This window comes from Callithrix jacchus, chromosome X, assembly GCF_049354715.1.
Source record: "Callithrix jacchus isolate 240 chromosome X, calJac240_pri, whole genome shotgun sequence".
Classification (NCBI taxonomy): domain Eukaryota; kingdom Metazoa; phylum Chordata; class Mammalia; order Primates; family Cebidae; genus Callithrix; species Callithrix jacchus.
Window position 1 is genome coordinate 75,862,513 of NC_133524.1, and position 22,693 is coordinate 75,885,205.

Sequence of the window (22,693 nt, forward strand, 5' to 3'; positions counted from 1 at the left end):
TTACTTCAACAGAGGGCAGTTTCTGGGGAGAGACTCAGCTGTGAGCCATCAGCAACCAATACTCCCAGCAGCTAAGAATGAGTGTCTCAGTTCTGAAAGAGGGAATCTGAGTGACATATCACCTGTCCCTGCTCAGTCCCTGCCTGTAACCAATAAGGCTGGTGGCAGGCCAAGTTTTCATTTGTATAGGAGTATAATTTTGTAACTTCAGCCTCTCATTGGTCGCTTTATGCAACCGATCAGACTGATCATGGGCCACTACTTCATTTGCACGGGGTGTACACCAAATGACCAATGGGAAACCTCTAAACGGTATTTAAACCCCAGAAAATTCTGTAACCAAGTTCTTGAGCTGCTTGCTCAGGCCTGCAGACTCTGCAAAGATCATAACTGAGGAAATTATGACAGTGAAATAGATCAGACCTACCCTATCTTCTCCTAACCTCTAAAATGTCTTTCGTCATTCCTGGGTATAGGCCAAACTAGCTTTGGAATTTATAAACTCTGAAACAAAATTGGTAATACCTCTTTCCCCTTCTTGCCTGGGGACCAGTCTGCCTTTGTAGGACTAACAAATTAGGTACAAGATTAGAAATTACATTTTAGGGGCCATACAGCCTCTGGCTGCAAGAGTCTGAAACTCCCCAAATTGCTCTTCGAATAACATCACTGTTGCAAAACCTAAGATCAATGCTTGAGATATTTTGCAGACCCTGCATTCTGATGCAGAACATGACACCACTCAGACTGATACTGACTCAACTAGTTCCGGAGATCCCACCTAGTAAGAACTCACTTCAGCAAGAAGAACTCACTTTTACCCCCTGTGATTTCATCTTCAACTCGACCAATCAACACTCCCCGCATTCCGAGCCCATACCCCCCAAATTATCCTTAAAAACTCTGATCCCTGAATGCTCAAGGAGACTGATTTGAGCGATAATAAAACTCTGGCCTCCTGCACAGCCATTCTGCGTGAATTATTCTTTCGCCATTGCAAGTCTCCTGTCTTGATAGATTGACTATGTCTAGGCAGCGGATAAGATGAACCCATTGGGTGGTTACACTTTCGTTTTCAATAAATCTCTGCTTTTATTGCTTCACTCTTTCCTTGCTTTGTGCATTTTGTCCAGTTCTTAGTTCAAAACGCCAAGAATTTGGACACCGTCCACGGGTAACAGGACAACAAGCACAGCTGGCTAATTTTTTGTATTACTTTTTTTTGGTATTTTTAGTAGAGATGGGGTTTCGCTATGTTGCTCAGACTGGTCTCGAACCCCCTGGCTCAAGGAATCCGCCGGCCTTGGCCTCCCAAAGTGCCAGGATTAAAGGCGTCAGACACAATGCCTGGCCCACTAAACTTCTCTGTGCATCAGTTACTTCATTTGCTTAACGAGGATGACAGTACCCACTTCGGCGTTTTGTGAGCATTAGTTAATACATGAAAAATGCCATATGTGTGTGCCATTAGCATCAATCACGCCATAACCAGAAAAATTACATTCCATTTTTGAGTTAAAAATGGTGGGGGCGAGAGTGGACCTAGGCCTTTTCCGACTTCGGAGAGGTCTTTACTGTTAAGTAAGCCTTAAGTAGCAGAATTCCATGAAGGGAGCCGGGAAACCAGGGTTTTTCAAAAGGAGGTGGTGGTATTTGCGTTGATGCCTGGTAGAGCGGCCACGAATTCCAGCGGTTGGGGGTGGCGCCTTTTCCAAGGCAGTCCTGGGCTTGCGCAAAGCTGTGGCTGCTCCGGGCGCGGTTCCGGGAAACGCAGCGGCGCCGACCTTGGGCCTAGCACACTCTACACGTCAGTTCCCAGAGTCACCCGGATCTTCGCCACTTCATTTGTGGGCACCCCGGCGCTGCCTCCCGCTCCTCCCCTAAGTCGGGAAGATTCCTTGCGGCTCGCGGCGTGCCGGACGTGACAACTGGAAGCCGCACGTCTCACTTGTACCCTCGCAGATGGACAGCACCAGGGAGCAATGGCAGCGCGCCGACCGCCTTGGGCAGTGGCCAATAGCGGGTGCTTCTCACGGCGCTACAGGAAGGGGCGGTGCGGCCTAAATTCCTGCCCGCGCGGTGTTCAGCATTCTGCAAGCGTACCGAACGAACGCATGTTCGCAGCCGGCTCCCTCGCTGTCTGAATCACCGACCTCTCTCCCGGCTGTATTTCCAAAATGTCTCTTTCTAACAAGCTGACGCTGGACAAGCTGGACGTGAAAGGGAAGCGGGTCGTTATGAGGTAATTCTGCACGTTTGCCCGCGTGCCCTGTGTGTTCTGTCGCAAACCTCTTTGGCCCGAGCCGGCTTATTCTCTTGTCTGCCCTAAGTTGCTTTTAGCTTTCGGCTGGGCCCCAGGAGTCCTCGGCTCGGAAGGCGAGGCTGCTCACAGATTTGGTGGTTTCTAGCGGCATTTTCCCAGCCCAGAAAGCCGCCGAAGTCACCCTTCGGGGATGGATCCCACTAAGGAAGGGCTGAGATTGCTGCTAGGACCCATTTGTCTTTTTTCCTATTGCTGAAATGCAGTTCCATTGCCTCCACCTCTCGGTCAGCGAGATGGGACTTAATGCTTATCCTGCAAATCTCTGGGCTTCGAGGAAGGGACCTTGAAAGGTCATTTTGTTAATTTTCCTTCCCCCACTGCCCTAGACCGTCCCACACAAATGAGAAACGGCCCAGGTCTCACCGGTCTCTGCACAAAAGGATATGTTTCCAAGACGATGTTGGTTTAACTGTTCAGGAGTAGACCTCCTGTCCCGCGCCGCTAAATAATTGGGGTGGGAGGGCAGGGCGGGGCGCACCGGAGGAGGCCCTGCAGAGCTTATGTAACAGGCCTCTCTGCTGCCCTGCAGTGTGGTAACGTTGGACTCTTGGCCACAGGATTTGCATCAGGATTATGACATACTAGGTAATGGTAGAGCAGGGTGTGGCTGCTCATACTTGCTGGTCTCCAACCGCATCGCCACGTGTGGCTAGAAAAGCAGAATATTAGAGGCAGGGGAGGGTTCCTCGTGCACTTTGGGACTCTTGCTCTGCGCATGTGGATCTCTGGTCACTTACCAACATGGCTTCTCTCTTACCTGCCAGAATTGTTAGTATAGTGTGGAGCTTTTACATTTATCCTTTTTGTCACGTGTGGTATAATATTTGCATACCAGGAGCAAGGTGCAGGAGGATGATGTGGTATGTAACTGATGGGCTTGGCTGTTCATATACCTTAACAGGATCCAAGAGTGGTGTTTTTGAGGGGCCATAAAGGTTTGTGTTGATAGCATTTTGCAGCCTTGACCTTTTCGGGTAGTGGTTGATTGATGGGTAGGAATGTGGCTGGTGTAATCTAGCCCCTTTCCCAATTTGGGCCGATTCAAATGAGGGTTTGTGTTGGATATTAACAGACACATAAGTCAGTAGGAGAGCTCCCTTTATTCTAGCTTTACATATGAGGACACGTTTGAGTTAGGGAACTGTATGGGTGCCCTAAAAGTACACGTAGCTCTCCCCTTCACTCTAATTTCATTTTGGCCAAAATTATGTTGCAGGTAACTTTCTCTGCCCTGCTATGGAGATGGAAGAACCCAATAATTTATGTCCATGAAAAATACCTGGTTTCCACATTTCCCGAAATGACATAGGCCTTTGTAATCTGGACAAAGTAGGAATCACAGCCATGTTAGTACTAGAGGAATGCCCTTTCTGGCCCTCATACAATCCTAAAAAAAGGGGATAGACCCTGTAAAAAAACAGGACAGGTGGACATTGGCATGCAACTACCTCTTAGGTTTTAGTTTCTCATATTTCCACTGTGTTCAAGGCTGACCTTTCCAGATGCATGGACCAACTAAAAGACAAGGAGTGGGACATCATGCTGATCATCTTCCTATAATTGCAATCTTGGGCTTTATTTCCTCCCTTCTAGGGAAACTGGCTTGAGGAAGCTAGCTGGGGGTGGGATTGGAGGAGCTGCTTAACTTTTCTCCCTCTGGACCTAATGAAATTTCATTTAACACACACACTAACCCCAAGCCTTGAAATGATTGGCAAGTCCTGTTTTGCTGATGGAAAATGACCTGTTCAAGGTTACTGAACCACCAAGTTGGTAGCAGAGTCAGGACTAGAATTTGGGTTTCCTTGGCTATCAACTAGATCATCTGAATACTCGAGACAATCACCAAGGATACGTTGAAATAGACCTTTCTTCTGTAATCTGGATACCCTCTACTTATTGAGGCTGAGGACAGGAAGTTACATCATTCCCTGATTATTAATGTATTTCTTTTGAACAGAGAGTCACATTGTAGGCCTACTTTTTTGGAGGCCCCTAAGCAGCCATGCAGTGTCAGCTCAATTCCTTTTTGTTTCAACGTGGTGATTGCTGGCAGTGTTTCAGTAATGGGGCTTCCTGAGTAGTGGCTGCCTCGTTTGTCGTCTTTGTCTTGCAGAACTGAACTCGGGTATTGCTGACTCTTCTGGTCCACTGATTTGGATTGCCGAGGGAAATTGATTTGTTGAGGGAACATGGGATAGCCAGAAACCTCTGACTTGTTAATTACCAGGTTCCACCTTAGTGTTTTAGGATGCCAGAAACCTCTCACTTGTTAACTACCAAGTTCCACCTTAGTTTTTTAGAACTTCAGTTGATTTTACAGCCTCTTTGAATACACTTCTGCTTATTTTTGCAGTCATTTCTTTTTTTTTTTCTCTCATAGGTTGCCAGTCATCCGTTGCGTGCTTGTAAAGCACTTCCTTCTTGCTTGCTCCCACCTTTATTTTTTTTTTTAAACCTCACTGGTTTTCTTTAACTTGTTGTAACTTGTAAAGGAACTGCCTTGGTGTAGTGGGAAGAGAAACAGGAAAAAAATGAGAGCAGAGGAAAAACGTCTCTAAGACAGCCATAATATTCTAGTTTTCCAGTTAGGGGAAGTGAAGCACTGATGGGCATGATTCTTTTGAGAGTTTTTAATGGAACTGGACCTGGGATCTGAGATTTCATGTGACAGAGACTTGATACTCTTATTCCAGCTAAATCAGTGTATTTTTTAATGTTTTATTTTGAAATAATTGAAGATTCACAGGAGGTTACAAAGTTAGTAGAGTAGTCTTGTGTTCACCTATTTTCCCCCAATGGATGCATCTTACCTAATTATAGTACAATATCAAAAGTAGGAAATTGACATTGGTATAAAGTGTGTATGCTTCTCTGCCATTTTATTACATGTGTAGATTTGTGTAACCACCACCACAATCAAGATACAAAACTATTCGATCACCACCCAACAAGATCTTCTTCATGCCACCCCTTTATAGTAATAACCGGCCCCCTTCATAACTCCTGGTAACTACTGATCTGTCCACTGTTTCTAAAATTTTGTCACTTCAAAAATACTATACAGACAGTATCATATGGTATATACCCTTTTGGGATTAACTTTTTTACCTAATATCGTCAAAATTTATCCACATTGTCACATCTATCAACAGTTCCTTTCTGTGTATTGCTGAGTAGTATTCCATGGTATGGATGTATCATAGTTTGTTTATCCATTAAAGGATATTAGGGTTGTTTCCAATTTGGGGCTATTAGAAATAAAGCTTCTGTGAACATTTGTATACAAGTCTTGGTATGGACATATGCTGTCATTTTTCATGGGTAAACACCTAGGAGTGGAATTACTGGGCCATATCCTTTTAAGGTATCCCCAGACTATTTTCCAAGGTGGCTGCACCATTTTACATTTCTACCAGCAGTATGTGAGTAACTAGTTTCTCTGCATCATGTAGAGAATGGTAACTAGTTTCTCTGCATCATGTAGAGCACTTGGTGGTACCATTATTTTTTATTTTAGTTATTCTTTGTTCAGATGGATATGTAGTGATAACTGACTTTGTGCCTGAAGCAGAGCTCAGGCATGTTATAAGGAAATGAAGAAAAAAAAGGAAATTGTGCATATTTTATGTAAAATGGAACAAGTAGAATATGTAAGCAAGAGCAGTTCCTGTGTTGGAGTCCTCAGAGGAGAAGCTAAAAGCAAAGCTGTTGTGAATGTAAGAGATGAGGGGAGGTAATCCAGAGGGCACTGAGGAGAGAGTATAAAACAAGTCTAATTCATTAGTAACTGACACCATGGCAGCTTGGATAGACAAGACAGATTCTTGGGTGTCTCTGCCCAAAGATATTCCTCCCTGTAAGGGTTGGGGGTAGAGAATAGCACTGTGAGAAGTGGTGTGTGCCCACCCTTTTTCCATTAGTCCTTTTGAGCATAGGTCTTTTGGGAGGTTGCATGGGGGAAAGTGACCCATGGTAATGGGATACACTCTCTCTTCTTTGGAATGTACTTTAAGGCTGGCAGGCTCCTTGTTCAGGATATTTAAAGAAGTTGCTTAGAGAATCAAGTGGTCTGAAAGTAGAGTGTATTTCTTTCATCAGAGGCATACTGCCTTTAATTTTGAACACTTTAAAAAATGTTTTAATATAGATTTCCTGCAACCTACCTTTGGAAAGGCTGTTGTTTGGTGAGGTAGATTGGACTTCAGGCCTAGTGGGTATAGGAAATTGGGGGTGTTCTCAGTATGTCTGTAGGAGTCTGTAATTGCCTTAGCCTTATAGAGGAAGGGGTATTTAAAAAGGCAGAGGAAAAAGATGGAGGCTTATAATCAAGGATAGCAGCAGTCTTCTTGATTAGGTCATACTTTACTGTAGTCCCTTTGCAAGTGATGCTAGCTGTTGTGGTTGATTACTTGTCAAGTTGCAGAATTACATTTTGGAGAAACATATAACAACAGCTAACACTTTTACGGCACTTACTGTGTGTCAGGTACTCTTCTAAGTACTTACAAATTGCAAACTTACTTAATTCTTTCAGTAACTATGAGGTAGATACTGTCATCCCCATGAGAAAAAAAATCACTTAAAAATGATGTTGGCAGGCAAAACTCTTGGACATTAAAAATAACTGCCATGCATTATTGTTTTCATTCACATTGAAGTAGGCTGAGGTTCCAAGGAGTTCAGAATAATTGGTTCTTAAGAATGGTAAAACAGTAATTTGTTGGGTAAGAGAGACTGCAGTACATTATTTTCTGTGTCATCTTGATGACTTCCCTTCTAATTTGCCTTTTTGTCAGGTGGACTGGGGGCACATGTCCCACCTTCTCTTCTCAGGCTTTTTGAAAGATGCTGTCTTAATGTTGTGTGTATATTGCTTGAAAGATACTGTGTGAACTTTGTACTAGACACTGGGTTTCTTCCCCCTAGTCTTAAGGCCTCAGACTTTCTCCATAAAGAATGATTTTTTTCTTAATGTGTTTTATTTTTCCAGTTAATTTTTTTCTTTTGAGTCATGTTAATTTCACAAGGACGCCAAAATAGTATCAAATGAATTAGGATCAAGATGCATTCCTTATTATTCCTCACCCCTCCAGCTGCTACTCAGATACTATCATGCCAGGCCCAGACAGACATCTTTTTAGATGGAACTGGTAGCTTTAGCTTCTCAGATCTTCAGGGCCAGTTCCTGTGATTTAAGTTAGTTTTTTTTTTAATTCTTTTTAAAGTGTGAGATACATAACTAAAAGAGCACAAATTATAAGCTCAAAGAATTACCACAAAATGAGCATATTTGTATGATCACCGAGGTTAAGAGATAGAACATTACCAGAACCCCAAAGCCTTTGGTGTTTCATTCCAGTCCCTACTCCCTCCATCCTCCCCATGACTAAGCACTATTTTGACTTTTAATGTCACTGATTATTTTTAAGATGAGATTGGATTTCCAACTTATTTAACTGGTTCATTAAAAGTGCATCTCCTAATCTTTGATGGAACAATAATTTGATCATGGCTCTGAATCTTTCTTTTTTAGAGTCGACTTCAATGTTCCTATGAAGAACAACCAGATAACAAACAACCAGAGGTAAGGTCCTTGCTAAGCCTTGGGCTGGGTTTAAGATGTGTGTAGATACATAGGATGAAATGGTTTTCCTTTCATATTGTATTATAGAACTGGAGCAATTTAAGACATAGGATTTTGGCTTTCTATCAACCCACTATCTGATCTGCTTTCTTATTTATGAGAATATTCAAATATAAGCAAAGTCCTAAGAAAGTGATTCCCCTCCCCTTGTTTTTTTGAAAATTAGAAGAATTTGGAGTTCACTTTCTTTTTTTGAGACAGGGTCTTGCTCTTTCACCCAGATTGGAGTGCAGTGGTATGATCATGGTTCACTGCAGCCTCAACCGTCTGGGCTCAAGCAATCCTCTGGCCTTAGCCTCCTGAGTAGCTGGGACAACAGGTGTATGCCACTACGCCTGGTTAAATTAAAAAAAATTTTTTTTGGTAGAGATGGGGTCTCACTATGTTGCCTAGGCTGGTCTCAAACTCCTGGACTCAAGTGATCCTCCTGCCTTGGCTTCCTGAAGTGCTAGGACCACAGGTGTGAGCTACCATGCCTGGCAGTTATTCATTTTTAAGAATATAAAAGTTGGCTGGGTGTGGTGGCTCACACTTGTAATCCTAGCACTTTAGAAGACAGAGGCAAGAGGATTGCTTGAGGCCAATAGTTTGAGACCAGCCTGGCCAACATAGTGAGATACCATCTCTATAAAATACAGACACGTAAAAAGAATATAAAAGTTTAAGGTTACTTGGCTTCTCTTGCAAAATGAAGAACTACGTAAAAGAAGGATTTTTAAAATACCCATAGTTATTAAGGTTACATATAGTTTTACAAGTCCCTGTTCAAGTCACCATTCCAGATGGCTCAGATAAAATCAATTTTTGATAATTTTCATTTGTTTTTGCTTCCAAAAACCAGAAAAGACTTCAGAAGTATGTTTTCAGTCAATTTAGCTGTTCCAATGTCTTGGATCCTAGATTTAGAAACAGAAATTTTAAGTGAGAGTACTGCTCTTGCTTTTGACTAGATTGTAAAAGATTTTTATTTATTTATTTTTGTCTTTATTTTCTTTTTAATTGTTTTTTTTTTTACTTCTTATAGATTACATATATTTATGGGTCACATGAGATATTTTGATACAAGCATGCAATATATAATAATCACATCAGGTTAAATGGGGTATCCATCAAGAAGGTTATTTACTTTTTTCCTTTTTGCCTCTTTTTGTCTCCTAGGCTGGAGTGCAGTGGCATGATCTTGGCTCACTGCAACCTCTGCCTTCTGGGCTCAAGCGATCCTCTCACCTCAGCCTCCCAGGTAGCTGGGACCACAGGCATGGGCCACCACACCTGGCTACTTTTTTGTATTTTTTTTGTAGAAACAGGGTTTCGCCATGTTGCCCAGGCTTGTCTTGAACTCCTGGACTTCACCTACGTTGGCCTCCCAAAGTGCTGGGATTACAGGCATGAGCCCCTGTGCTCAGCCTGTTTAAAATTTTAAATGAAGGGTTTGTGCTGGCAAGGTGCTTTCCAATGATCTAGACCAGTGCTATCTAATAGAAATATAATGTGAACCAAATTGTAATAATTAAATTAAAGGGACATTTAACTTTTTTTGTACTAAGTCTTCAAGATCTGTTATGTGTTTTTATACTTATAGCACATCTCAATTTGATCTAGTTATATATCTAGTACTCAGTGAACATACATGACTAAATAACTATTGGACAGTGTAAGTCTAGCCGCAGAACCTTCAGGTATTGGTCCAAGAATAGAGGCTGTCATTTTGTCAAGTACTTCCCTGCTGCACCATAGTGGCAGGGTCTTTTTACAGGCAGATCTGATCCCTCTTGATCTTCATTATTATGCAGCACACAGAAAAGATTGGAAATATGCCTGTCAAAGTATTTTAAGAGTAAAGAGCAAAGAAACATGTTTGGAAATATTTTCATTTCCAGAAATCCATGGAGTTGATTAATAAAATGAAGCATTAGAAATAATAGAACTTGCTGATAAGGGATAGTCCTGAAAACTAATTGGTTCCATTGCACAAACTTTGTACTTGATACAGATTTTTACAATTTGATAGAAATGAGTTCTTATATCTGCTAAATATTAATAGAATAAGATATTTTAGAAATAGAACTTTTTCGTCATTCGATTTTTTGCTCAAATGTTATCAGACTGTCCTGGCCATTCTGTCTAAAAATCTCCACCATTGTTCCCCAATCAGAACAGTGATTTATTTTTTCTGTATTTCACCATCTGATATATTACATGCACACACACAGACACACATGTTTATTGTCTCTCCCTATTAGAATTACACTTCCTTGAGAATAGAGACTTTTTAAAAAAGTTTTTTGTTTTATTCTCAGAACCTGGAATGATGCCTGGCGCAAAAGAAGCATTCAATAAATATTTGTTGAATAAATAAGTGCCTTTCTTGATCAATTTAAATTTCTTATAAACTTGCAAAATGGCAAGTTAGTAGCAGGCTTGTAACAAAACTTTTAAACCTTTAAAGGGAGTTAATTTTTTTTTTCATTTGTAATCTAATAAATGTGATACATTGTGGAAACCAAACTCTATACAGTACATTTATTTTTTCCTACATAAAAAAGTGACTTAGGGTCTATTAATATAATAGATGCAGAAAAGTTACTACGTGTTTTTGATTTTTCCCTAAATTTCCTTTGATGGTTTCAAGATTTGAGAATTTTATGTATTTTCCATAGTCATATAAGAAGAGTGTTATGGGGTCCCCAAGACCAACCACATATCCCACAATGATTTGCTATGACTCAAGAGTTGTTCTCATGGCTAAAGTTTATTATGGTGAAAGAATGCATGACAAGATTAGCAAGAGGAAAACACATGGGGGAGTCTGGAGAAATCCATGGGCTTCCAAGTTTCCTGTGAGGGGACATGTCAAGTGTTATCCTTTCTTCAGCAGTGAAAAATCCAGTAATTGTCTTCAATGTTTCTGCCTGGAGAAGCCTGCTAGATACTTAGATCCCAAGATTTTTATTGGGAACTGGTTATGTAGGTATCCTTTGCCTAGCAACTACCAAAATTCCAAATTTAGGCTGGGTATGGTAGCCCATGCCTGTATTCCCCGTGGTTTGGGAGGCTGAGGCCCACAGATTGCTTGAGCCCAGGAGTTCAAGATCAGCCTGGAAAACATGGCAAAACCCCTACAAAAAATACAAAAATTAGCTGGGCATGGTGGTGTGTTCCTGTAGTCCCAGCTACTTGGGAGGCTGAGGTGGGAGGATCACCTGAGCCCCCAGGGAGGTTGAAGCTGCAGTGAGCCAAGATTGTGCCTCTCTTGCCTCTCCACTCCAGCCTGCTGAGTGACAGAATGAATGAAACTCTGTCTCAAAAAAAAAAAAATTCTAGACTTCTAGAGTGGGGCTAGTGTTTAGCATAAATCATCTTGGTTGTATAGACAGTCTAGGAACAGTGAATAGCCCTTAGTTTTGTCAGTTAACTTTGAAAGCCAAGTTCCCAGATACCAGCCACGATCCAGTTTTGCAAGCAGGTCCTTCTGTAGACAGCAGCCTCAGGCCTGCTGTGTTAACCCTTTTCTGTGAAAGGGGCAGATACATAATGAGATTTTACAATCCTACATAGAGGGTTGTCATTGTATTTAACTTCTTCCCCTAAGGACCACCATTGAATTATTGATAGTAGATTTGAAGGAACTTGGAGAAGAAAAAGCTTTATGTTTTATAAGTTTATCAATAAACTAGTTCCCACTAATTTCTAGAAGTAACTTTGTTCTGTTTGTTGTTTTTTTTATTTTGGTTGCAGGATTAAGGCTGCTGTCCCAAGCATCAAATTCTGCTTAGATAATGGAGCCAAGTCAGTAGTCCTTATGAGTCATCTAGGCCGGCCTGATGGTGTCCCTATGCCTGACAAGTACTCCTTAGAGCCAGTTGCTGTGGAACTCAAATCTCTGTTGGGCAAGTAAGTGCCAGGCTCTGGTGCTGATAGACTTTGTGGCGGGGGAGGTTGTCAAGCATGTCGTTACTGGTTCTTAATTTTCAGACTGTTCAAGCATCTTCATCTCTTCCTCTCCTCAGGGATGTTCTGTTCTTGAAGGACTGTGTAGGCCCAGAAGTGGAGAAAGCCTGTGCCAACCCAGCTGCTGGGTCTATCATCCTGCTGGAGAACCTCCGCTTTTATGTGGAGGAAGAAGGGAAGGGAAAAGATGCTTCTGGGAACAAGGTAGGACCTGTGATTTTGACATTATTGAGGGAGAGGGCCTGAGTCTGTAGGAGATGGTGGTTGAAGAATAGAGAAAGCTCATTTATTTTTCCTTAGACACCTTTTATTGAAGTATACATAGAAAAATGCACAGCTTAATGGATTATCTCAAAGTAAACACACTTGTGTAACCACTGCCCAGGTCAAGGGATAGAATCTTACCAACATCCCAGAAAGCCCTTCTTCATGTTCAGTTGGTTTTTAAATACATTTGAAAAGTATGTGAACACCTTTGTGGTGGAAGAGTATTCAGTGAATATGATGGTCATGATGATGTCACCTTGGATTTAAGGCATTTTCTTAAGAAGTGTAAAGCATTTTCTTTAAATCTGTCTAAGGTAAGGAGGTACAGGTATCACCTTATTTTATAAAGAAACTAAGTCTCAAAAGAAAACACTAAGTGTCAGGAAGGCAGTCATGATTAAAGTTAGAGGCAGTGGTGCTGTTGATGGGCTTTAGAGCTCAGCCTATTCGATCAGCAGACTTTTTCTACAAATGGCCAGATAGTCAATATTTAAGGCTTTGTGTGTTGTGCAGTGAGTTCCATCTGCATATAGTTTCTGTTGGAACTACTCACCTCTGCTGATATTGTGCAAAAGCCAGTCTTAGGTAACCCACCAAACAGATTACTATGAACTGACAACCAGAATTCAGATATTCAGTGATCAACCTGGCTCTTTGGAGATGATTTTGAATTTGCCCATTGGCTAGAATGGAAGCTAAAGGCATTTTTTAGTACTTTCCACTATTTTGGTCTTCAGTGTCTTAGAGAACAGGATGCTCTGAGTCTAGTATCTCAGTCCTCTTTGGCTTCTCACATTTCTTAAGGTCATTGGGAGTGCCTGCTTTCAAGCAGTTTCTTTTTTTAGCACCAAAGGTGCTGGTCTTGCCTTATCCTGCCTTTGGCATGGTCTTCCTACAGTGTTAGGAGTCAAATGCTGACCTAAAATTTGGTGTCCTTTTAAACTAGAACTGATGATGCATGAACTCTAGGGCTTAGAAGTGGCGGGAGGTAATGGGCAAATTGAAGCAAAGCTTTTTATTCAGGAAATGATGAGCTATGCTAGCTTATGACTTTTTTAGTTAATTGACTTGACATTTACTATGTAATGGCTTTTAATACCTGTGATTTCAGGAGTCAGTCCCAAGTTCAAAATAGATTAAAAAAAAGTGAGGCTGGGCACGGTGGCTCACGCCTGTAATCCCAGCACTTTGGGAGGTTGAGGTGGGCAGATCACGAGGTCAGGAGTTTGAGATCAGCCTGGCCCACCTGGTGAAACCCTGTCTCTACAAAAAATACAAAACAATTAGCTGAGTGTGGTGGCAAATGCCTGTATCCCAGGTAGTTGGGAGGCTGAGGCAGGAGAATTGCTTGAACCTGGGAGGTGGAGATTGCAGTGAGCTGAGATCACACCACTGTATTCAGCCTGGGCGACAGAGCAAGACTCCATATCGAAAAACAAAAACAAAGTGAGGACATGAGGACATAAACATTTTTCCTTTATCCAAAGTGCCCATATCGATCTTTTAAGGGTCTTCTCTTCTAGTTATTTGCAGATCAAAAATGAGAAATGAGTTCTGATTGATATTTTTATTTCCATGGCACCTTTTTTCATGAAGAGCTTTCCATTTACCCCGTTTTTCTTTAAATGACTTTTTAAAGATACAGGATCTTGCTCTGTTGCCCATGATGGAATGCAGTGGCATGATCCTGACTCATTGCAGCCTCAAACTTGTGGGCTGAAGTGATCCTTCTACCTCATCCTCCCAAGTAGCTAGGACTACAGACACATACCACCATGCCCAGCTGACTTTTAAATTTTTTTTTTTTCTTGTAGAGAAATGGTCTTGCTATGTTGCCCAGGCTGGTCTTGAACTTCTGGACTTACGTGATCCTCCCATGTTGGCCTCGCAAAGTGTTGGGATTATAGACATGAGCTACTGTACCTGGACTCCTTAACTAGTTCTTAAACAGAGGGGTTATTATGCCTTTTTGATAGAAGGGGAAATTTCACAGACAGAGAGCAACTTCCCAAAGGTTACACAATGAATTAGTGTCAGAGCTGGACATAGAACTCGGTCTCTTTACATTTGAGTAGTGTCATCGTTACTGCATGTGTCATCTTCCAATCACTAGTGGCAGATGTTGTTCTATTCTAGAGAGGTTATGGGAGCTCCATAGTCTTCAATTTTAGCATTAGTGTCTCTGCAATTCTTTGGGTCTTTAGGGAAAAGCCCCATTTTTTATGGCAGTCACCATCACCTCCTTGATACATACGGGCATAGGAGAAGGCAGTGACTAAAATGAACATCTGCTGTGTGCTGTGTACTCTTCTGTGCCATGTCCCCTTTCATCTGGCTTGCTTCTTGTGAATCTTGGCTTAATCTCCTGCCAGAGACTCTTTGTTTTGCCTATCCTCCCATCTTGCTGTCTGTCCCCTTTGGGGTATCCCTTGATGGCAAGCTGACATTTTAAAGCTCTATGTTTAACTTCTACATTTTCTTCCTCTCTTTTTGTACAAGGATATTTTTTGTGTTCTCTGATGTCTAGCTTCCAGGGAAGGCCATAAAATAACTCTTTGTCAATGTAAAGTGTTTCTGAGATCCTTTTCTGTTGTCATGTTTCCATCTGCCTTCTCTGTCTGAATTTGCCCTTGTTGCTTTTATGAGGAATATGTGTGGGAGCCCCATTTACTTCAAGCCTCGGTAGCCAGCAGCTTGAGTCAGGTACGATACTAACTTTCACAAAGAGAATGTGTTAAAATGAGGAACTAAGTCAAGGAGAGGGAAGGATAATCAGAACCTTGAGCTGAAGGCTGGAGAGAAGCTAGTGGGATGTGGTTAACTTAATGTGATTAGAGGTTAAGCCATGCTTCAGGAGTATTAGGTTTGCAATTTGAGGGAAGGTAAGGGATAGCAGAAACACGCAGAAATGACCAAAGTACCTGGAATATTTGGAAGAAAGAACACATCCTATTGCTGGTTGTAAAAAATCGCTGTCTCACTTACTTGGTCTTTGGAGATGTTCAAGAGGACTCTTGGTGTATGAAATGCTTTTGTAGTTGCCTTTGGAGCCATCACATTTTCTGTTTCTGTTTTTCTCTCTAGGTTAAAGCTGAGCCAGCCAAAATAGAAGCTTTCCGAGCTTCACTTTCCAAGCTAGGGGATGTCTATGTTAACGATGCTTTTGGCACTGCTCATAGAGCCCACAGGTACCAAGAACCTTGTTGACTACTACACTGAGAACAATATTCCTGTTTACTTGAGTAGCCTAAGCTCTGGGTTGCTTTTGGAGAGTTCTGTATTATACTGAGACCCTTTCAGCTTGTCTAATTGGAGCTACCACTGTGGCTCTTGTTGAGTATCTCTCATCCAAAGAGGAAATAAAGGTAAAAAAAAATTGGTAACTGTAGACCTTTTTATGGAGTTTCAGGAAGAGGTTGCTCTTTTTCACCTTAGATATTTTGTGTAGTTAATCCCTTTGTGAATGTTATAAGATCAGACGATCATGCTTTCAGTAGGAAGCCAAACTGAGGAATCCTCTTCTGCTATCATCAACCGGCCAGTTTACTTATTGTGATTAGCTCTTTGGCCTGCTGAAGAGTGTTAACTGGGTATCTTACATTCAACCTAAGTTCATTACTTTGTACTCTTTCCCCTTGACCTTGCACTATGAGTTAAAAATTGTATCTTGTACCGAAGTGTTTTTTGTTGCAATGTAGGGATGAAAACCATGATCTCCTTCAGTCCAGAAGTAGAAATATTTTAGTGATAAGGAGCTGGCCTCTAGGAGTAGGAGGAATGATAGGGATTGACTAGAATTTGAATGTCTTTGGTCTTTTCTAGCTCCATGGTAGGAGTCAATCTGCCACAGAAGGCTGGTGGTTTTTTGATGAAGAAGGAGCTGAACTACTTTGCCAAGGCCTTGGAGAGCCCAGAGCGACCCTTCCTGGCCATCCTGGGCGGGTATGAAGAACTCTTTAAGATCATGCTTTAAGTATTGTTTGACTGGTAGTAGGTCATAACTTGGGTGTTTATTGTCATATAGCTCAGTCACAATGGGCTAACTGAGGAGAATTTAATAAAGGAACTACAGGCTGGGCATGGTGGCTCACACCTGTAATCCCAGCACTTTGGGAGGGCCCAGGCAGGAAGATTGCTTGAGCCCAGGAGTTTGGGATGGGCTTAGGCAACATAGTGAGATCCCATGTCTACAAAAAAAAATTAGCTGGGCCGTGGTGGTATCCACCTGTGGTCCCAGCTACCAGGGAGGCTGAGGTGGGAGGATCACTTGAGCCTGGGAGGTAGAGGTTGCAGTGCACTTGTGATCATGCCACTGCTCTCCAGCCTGGGTGATAAAGCAAGACCCTGTTTCAAAAAAAAATAAAAGAGCTCCATGCAGAGGTGAGGGTAGGGTTCAGGGAAACCACAAAGGGACAGTACAGTAATTTGGGGCTAGCAACAGCCATCATGATCTCTAGGTCTGAAGGGACAAAGGGAGGGGAATGGTTATCCGAATTGAGAGAGGATAGTTGGTATGGAGAGAGCCATCTGATCGGAACTATAGCCTTTGGTTAAAGGACACAAGATCTGGTAGGGAGGGAGCCAGGGAAATGAATACTCTGATCTTCTTTCAGTCTCCTGCTGCTGCATACCCTCCCACCCTCAACAGGCTTTGTTCTTCAACTTTCTGTAGACCTGTAATATGGGAGTGAGTGCTACCTAGTGTCACCTTATGGTTAGGTTTTTAGATTTAGACTGACATAGCTGTTATGGGGAAGTGGATGAGAGATTTTTTTGCCCCCTTCCTTGCAGTGTAGTTTCCCTAGGCCATTAACAGTTTTTGGGGAGAATTTTATATTTTATTAAACAAGCTTTATGGTAGAAACACTCATACGTACAGAAGTTGAGAGAATAGTACTGTGAACTCCCAGGTACCTATTACCCTGTTTCAACAATTAATTGATATTTTTGCTAAGCTTGTTTCTTCTATATCCTAACCCTCTTTTTTTTGTCAGGAATGTATACACACACACACACACACACACACACACGTGTATGTTCCCAACAAAGTGAATTTGTTGTCAGGAACATACACATATTCCTGACAAAGTGAATACAAGTGAAATAAGTATGTGTGTGTGCATGTGTGTGTGTGTGTGTGTGTGTATGTATTTAAAACAATCCATCTATACCCTTGGTGGTAACCAATCTTTACAAGTGAAATAAGTAGTAAATAGTTTCTTGTCATTGGTTCACACACATCACTGTTGTTTCATACTTCCTTTTCACAAATCCTAGCATAGGGTCTCTCACAGGATAGGCATTATCTTCTTTATTGAATGAAGAAGGAAACAGACTCAAGGCGATTTGTCCATGTAAGTGGGATTTAGATATATGGAAATGTTTATGGGAGACAAGCTATTACTTTGTTTCTCTTTAGTTTGGATCTTTTTTCTCTCATAGGGAGATGAAAGATGCACGTGTATTTATCTTATTTTCTTTTACTAGAAAATAAGCTCCCAAAGGGCAGGGATCTTTCTTTTTTGCCTTTGCCCACTGATGTTTCTCAAAGACCTAGAATAGTGCTTTGCACAGAGTAGGTGCCCAGTAAATGTATTGAATTGGGTGATCCAACAAAAACAAATGCCATAAAGAAAATGTCCCAGGCTGGACATGGTGGCTTATGTGTGTAACCCTAGTGCTTTGGAATACCAAGGCAGGAGGATCACTTGAGCTTCGGAGTTTGAGACTAGCCTGGAAAACATAGTGAGACCTTGTCTCTACAAAAAAATTAAAAAAGAAAAATTATCCAGGGGTAGTGTTGTACGCCTGTAGTTCTAGCTACTTGAGAGGTTGAGGCGAGAGGATTGCTTGAGCCTAGGAGTTCCAGATTACACTGAGCTATGATTGCACCACTGCACTCCAGCCTTGGCAACAGAGTGAGACTTCATGTTGAAAAGAGAGAGAAAAAAAGAAGATGTCCTAGCAACTGAGCATAGGGTATGACTTTAGGATTATCTATTTTTGTGCAGTTTATATTTATTTGGTATACAGTCTGATCTCTGCTGTAAGGTTAGGATAATTGTGAGTGGGCTCCAGGGTGCCATAATTAGCAGTCGTACTCAGACATAATTAGCAATCTTGATTCTCTAAATCGTGTGTGTGTGTGTGTTGGGGAGTGTGAAAAATAGATATATTTGGAACTCATAGATTCCTTAGCCAAGAGTAGGTCTTCTGAGCCCTACTTAAAAAAAGAATATGGGTTTAAATCTGTTGTCTGTCAGCTTCTAGGTAGAATTTTTAAAAAGATGTACTGATGGTAAGTTGGGTGAGAAATTTTTAAAAAGATGTACTGATGTCTGGAGCCATACCTTAAAAGGATTTCTTAGAAATGGATTGAGTTTTTGGGTTGGAGAAACAGGGCAAAGTTAGGCAGTACTTTTGTCACTTTGAGACATTTCTCTGTTCCTGTGCCTTGATAAAGAAACTCAGGTTCTATGTAATATGTCACTTTTCTAGTACATTGTTCTTTAAGTGATGATTCTTACTTTCTCTTCTAGAGCTAAAGTTGCAGACAAGATCCAGCTGATCAATAATATGCTGGACAAAGTCAATGAGATGATTATTGGTGGTGGAATGGCTTTTACCTTTCTTAAGGTGCTCAACAACATGGAGGTAGGAAACCAATGCCAAGTGGATGTGAAATAACTCTCCATGATAATAGCAGGTTGTATAAATGTAAAAAGAAAATGATCTTTTGACATGAGCCCTGAAACCCCCCCCCTTTCTTTCTGAGACTGAGTTTCGCTCTTGTTACCCAGGCTGGAGTGCAATGGCGCGATCTAAAACTCCCATTTTTATTTATTTTGGCAAGTTTTTCTTTTGTCTTTCCCTTGTTCCTTTATATTGCATTGTGTGTGGTTCCTGTCTGCTTTGCAAGGCAGTCTTGTTCTTAGTATAGATGCTGACCTTCATCATTTTGGCTTCCCTGTGTAGATCGGTACTTCTCTGTTTGATGAAGAGGGAGCCAAGATTGTCAAAGACCTAATGTCCAAAGCTGAGAAGAATGGTGTGAAGATTACCTTGCCTGTTGACTTCGTCACTGCTGACAAGTTTGATGAGAATGCCAAGACTGGCCAAGCCACTGTGGCTTCTGGCATACCTGCTGGCTGGATGGTGAGTCACTTGAGTGGGTTGGTAGTGTGAGTGAATAGAAACTTTGTGGTGTCATTCATTCATTGATTCAGCCAATCAACAAGCATTTTAAAACAATCTCTATAGGAGATCTCTGTCAGAGAGTGTGCCGCATGTTGCAGTGAGTCCCTTATTATGGGAGAATCCATAGGAGAAAAGCAGTGCTATTGGACTACTGGTGTCTTCATCAGTAATGTTGCAAAACCTTTTTTTTTTTTGAGATGGAGTCTCGCTCAGTTGCCAGGCTGGAGTGCAGTGGAGTGATCTCAGCTCACTGCAACCTCTGCCTCCCGGGTTCAAGCGATTCTCCTGCCTCAGCCTCTCGAGTAGCTGGGACTACAGGCGCGTGCCACCATGCCCAGCTAATTTTAATATTTTTAGTGGAGATGGGGTTTCACCATGTTGACCAGGATGATCTCGATCTCTTGACCTCGTGATTTACCTGCCTCGCCCTCCCAAAGTGCTGGGAGTACAGGCGTGAGCAACTGTGCCCGGCCCATTTTTTGTTTTTTCTGTTTTTTTACTTCTTCTGTTTAGTGTGTATAAAGTACTTACTGTGTGCTGGAGATAGTGTTATGCACTTTCGTGGTTTGGTTTGCTTTGGATTATTTTGCTACCTAGAAACTTATATAAGAAAATTTCTTGGCCGGGTGTGGTGGCTCACGCCTGTAATCCCAGCACTTTGGGAGGCCGAGGCAGGTAGATTACCTGAGGTCCGGAGTTCGAGACCAGTCTGACCAACATGGTGAAACCCTGTCTCAAAAAGAAAAAAAACTTTCTCATATGAAAAGATTAAGAAGTATACTGATTACAAGCAGGGAGGAATATATGTGTATATACTAATATAGTTGATTTTAGGGTACTCTGAATATCATTTTTATAGCTATATAAAATTGTAACATGTTTTTACATGCTAGTTTGCTTAGTTTTTCTTTTGTCAGGCATTCAGGTATTATTTAGTTCAGTGTTTCTCCAAGTGTGTTCCTAAGACCAGCAGTATCAGTATCATTTTTGGAACTTGTTAAAAATGCAAGTTCTTAGGCCCCACCCCAGACCTACTGAATCAGAAATTGGGGGTGGGGCTGAGCAGTCTTTTTGAATAAGCCCTTCTGGTGATTCTCATGCATGGCAGAATTTGAGTACGACTGATTTAGTTCACTGTCTGTCATTCCCAACACTATTGACATCTGTTTTATGAGTGACTGCTGAATCGTAAGGTTGTTTAAAGCAGCCTTGGCCACTAGATGCCAGTAGCAACCTCCCAAGTTGCAACAACAAAAATATCTCTAGACATTGCCACATGTCTATCCATTGTGGAAGGGCAGAACTGACCCTGGTTGAAAACCATTGATCTAGTCTTCGCTAACATAAATAGTATGGCTAAGAATGTCTTTATTAAATAACTTTTGAGGTTTTCCTTTAGACTTGCTCTTCCATACAGTAGAATTTTTGAGTACAAAGGGCATGAACAGGTTTATAATTTTAAAGACTGAAGGGTAACATTTGGTTCTAGAAGAAACTCTGGTGTGCAGCCTTGAGTTCTGGTCTTGGTAGAGGTGGTGTTTCAGTAGCTTTTCTTGATAGCTCATCTTCTCTTTCAACTCTGCCCCTCAGGGCTTGGACTGTGGTCCTGAAAGCAGCAAGAAGTATGCTGAGGCTGTCACTCGGGCTAAGCAGATTGTGTGGAATGGTCCTGTGGGGGTATTTGAATGGGAAGCTTTTGCCCGGGGAACCAAAGCCCTCATGGATGAGGTGGTGAAAGCCACTTCTAGGGGCTGCATCACCATCATAGGTAAGTGGTCCTATACAAAGGTAATACTAATATGAGCTGGCAGAATTCTGATCAGAGGAAGGTAGAATAGAGAACTTCTTCTGTCTCTTCATTCTGGGTAAATCTTAAGAGCTAAACAGGTAGATAATTTACCTCTTGGTAAGATAGAGTTGGGGGTCTATCAGCTATCTTTTGGGTTAGAGAGCACACTGCCTTACAGTTTTGGTGCCAAACATTTTTTTTTTCTTTTCTCTTTTTACCTGGCTTTCATTCAACAGGTGGTGGAGACACTGCCACTTGCTGTGCCAAATGGAACACGGAGGATAAGGTCAGCCATGTGAGCACTGGGGGTGGTGCCAGTTTAGAGCTCCTGGAAGGTGAGGTTCTTTTGTTTTTTGGCTTGCTTGGGAGAAGGGTAGGACTGTGCAGTGAGAGGTGGGTAAAATGGAGTAGAGAAAGTTGGTAGGTTCTGTTGTCATTAGCAGTCATTACTAGCTGGGCAGTACAGAGGAACTTCAGATAAAGCTCCTGGCATCCATTGAGGTGGGGAGGGACAGACAGAAACTTGTTCTGAGAGCTATGGTCTAGTAGACCTGGAATCCAAAATGCAAAAGTTCCTCAACTCCTGGCCATATATCCTAAAAAAGAGCTGGCATGTTATTGGGAAGATAAATGGGGGAGATCTGGCTTACTGGGCCCTATAGTAATGCTGTTTGTGTATGTGTGCTCTCTCAAAAACAGGTAAAGTCCTTCCTGGGGTGGATGCTCTCAGCAATATTTAGTACTTTCCTGCCTTTTAGTTCCTGTGCACAGCCCCCAAGTCAACTTAGCATTTTCTGCATCTCCACTTGGCATTAGCCAAAACCTTCCATGTCGATTCAGCTAGTGGCCAAGAGATGCAGTGACAGGAACCCTTAAACAGTTGCACAGCATCTCAGCTCATCTTTACTGCACCCTGGATATGCCTACATTCTTCAAGATCCCATTTGAATTTCTTAGTGACTAAACCATTGTGCATTCTAGAGTGCATATATTTATATTTTGCCTGTTAGTGAGCTGTGTTAGCTTAGTTTTGATGTAGCTTATTCTTACTAGCTTTGTTACTGTTTCACTACTCAGCATGGAAACAAGATGAAATTGCCTTTGTAGGCAGGGAGGTGAAATTGATGATCCATTAAATAAACAATAAAAGTGTCCATTGAAACCGTGATTTTTTTTTCCTGTCATACTTTGTTAGGAAGGGTGAGAATAGAATCTCGAGGAATGGATCAGATATCTACATTGCTGAATGCAAGAAGTGGGGCAGCAGCAGTGGAGAGATGGGACAATTAGATAAATGTTTATTCTTTATCAAGGGCCTACTTTGTGGCAGACATTGTTTTAGTGCTTTTATTCTAACTTACTTTTATTAGTTATACATGGTCATCCTTTAAAAAGTCAAGGCTTATAACAAAAAAGCCCCAGCCCATTCTTCCCATTCAAGATTCCCACTCCCCAGAGGTGACCACTTTCAACTCTTGAGTTTTTCTGGTATATACCTCTAGGTTTCTAAGTAATATGC

General features: G+C 41.7%; 1 protein-coding gene across 1 annotated transcript; it reads left to right on the forward strand.

The window, feature by feature from the left end:
* The first annotated feature begins 2,081 nt into the window (after positions 1-2,081).
* PGK1 (phosphoglycerate kinase 1) lies at positions 2,082-22,342 on the forward strand. Its single transcript, XM_002763027.6, has 11 exons — positions 2,082-2,242; positions 7,860-7,910; positions 11,709-11,864; positions 11,981-12,125; positions 15,273-15,376; positions 16,011-16,130; positions 18,728-18,842; positions 19,164-19,343; positions 20,976-21,153; positions 21,411-21,509; positions 21,874-22,342. Exons 1-11 carry the CDS (start codon positions 2,178-2,180, stop codon positions 21,912-21,914), a joined length of 1,254 nt encoding a protein of 417 aa, XP_002763073.4. The 5' UTR covers positions 2,082-2,177; the 3' UTR covers positions 21,915-22,342.
* Positions 22,343-22,693: the final 351 nt, after the last annotated feature.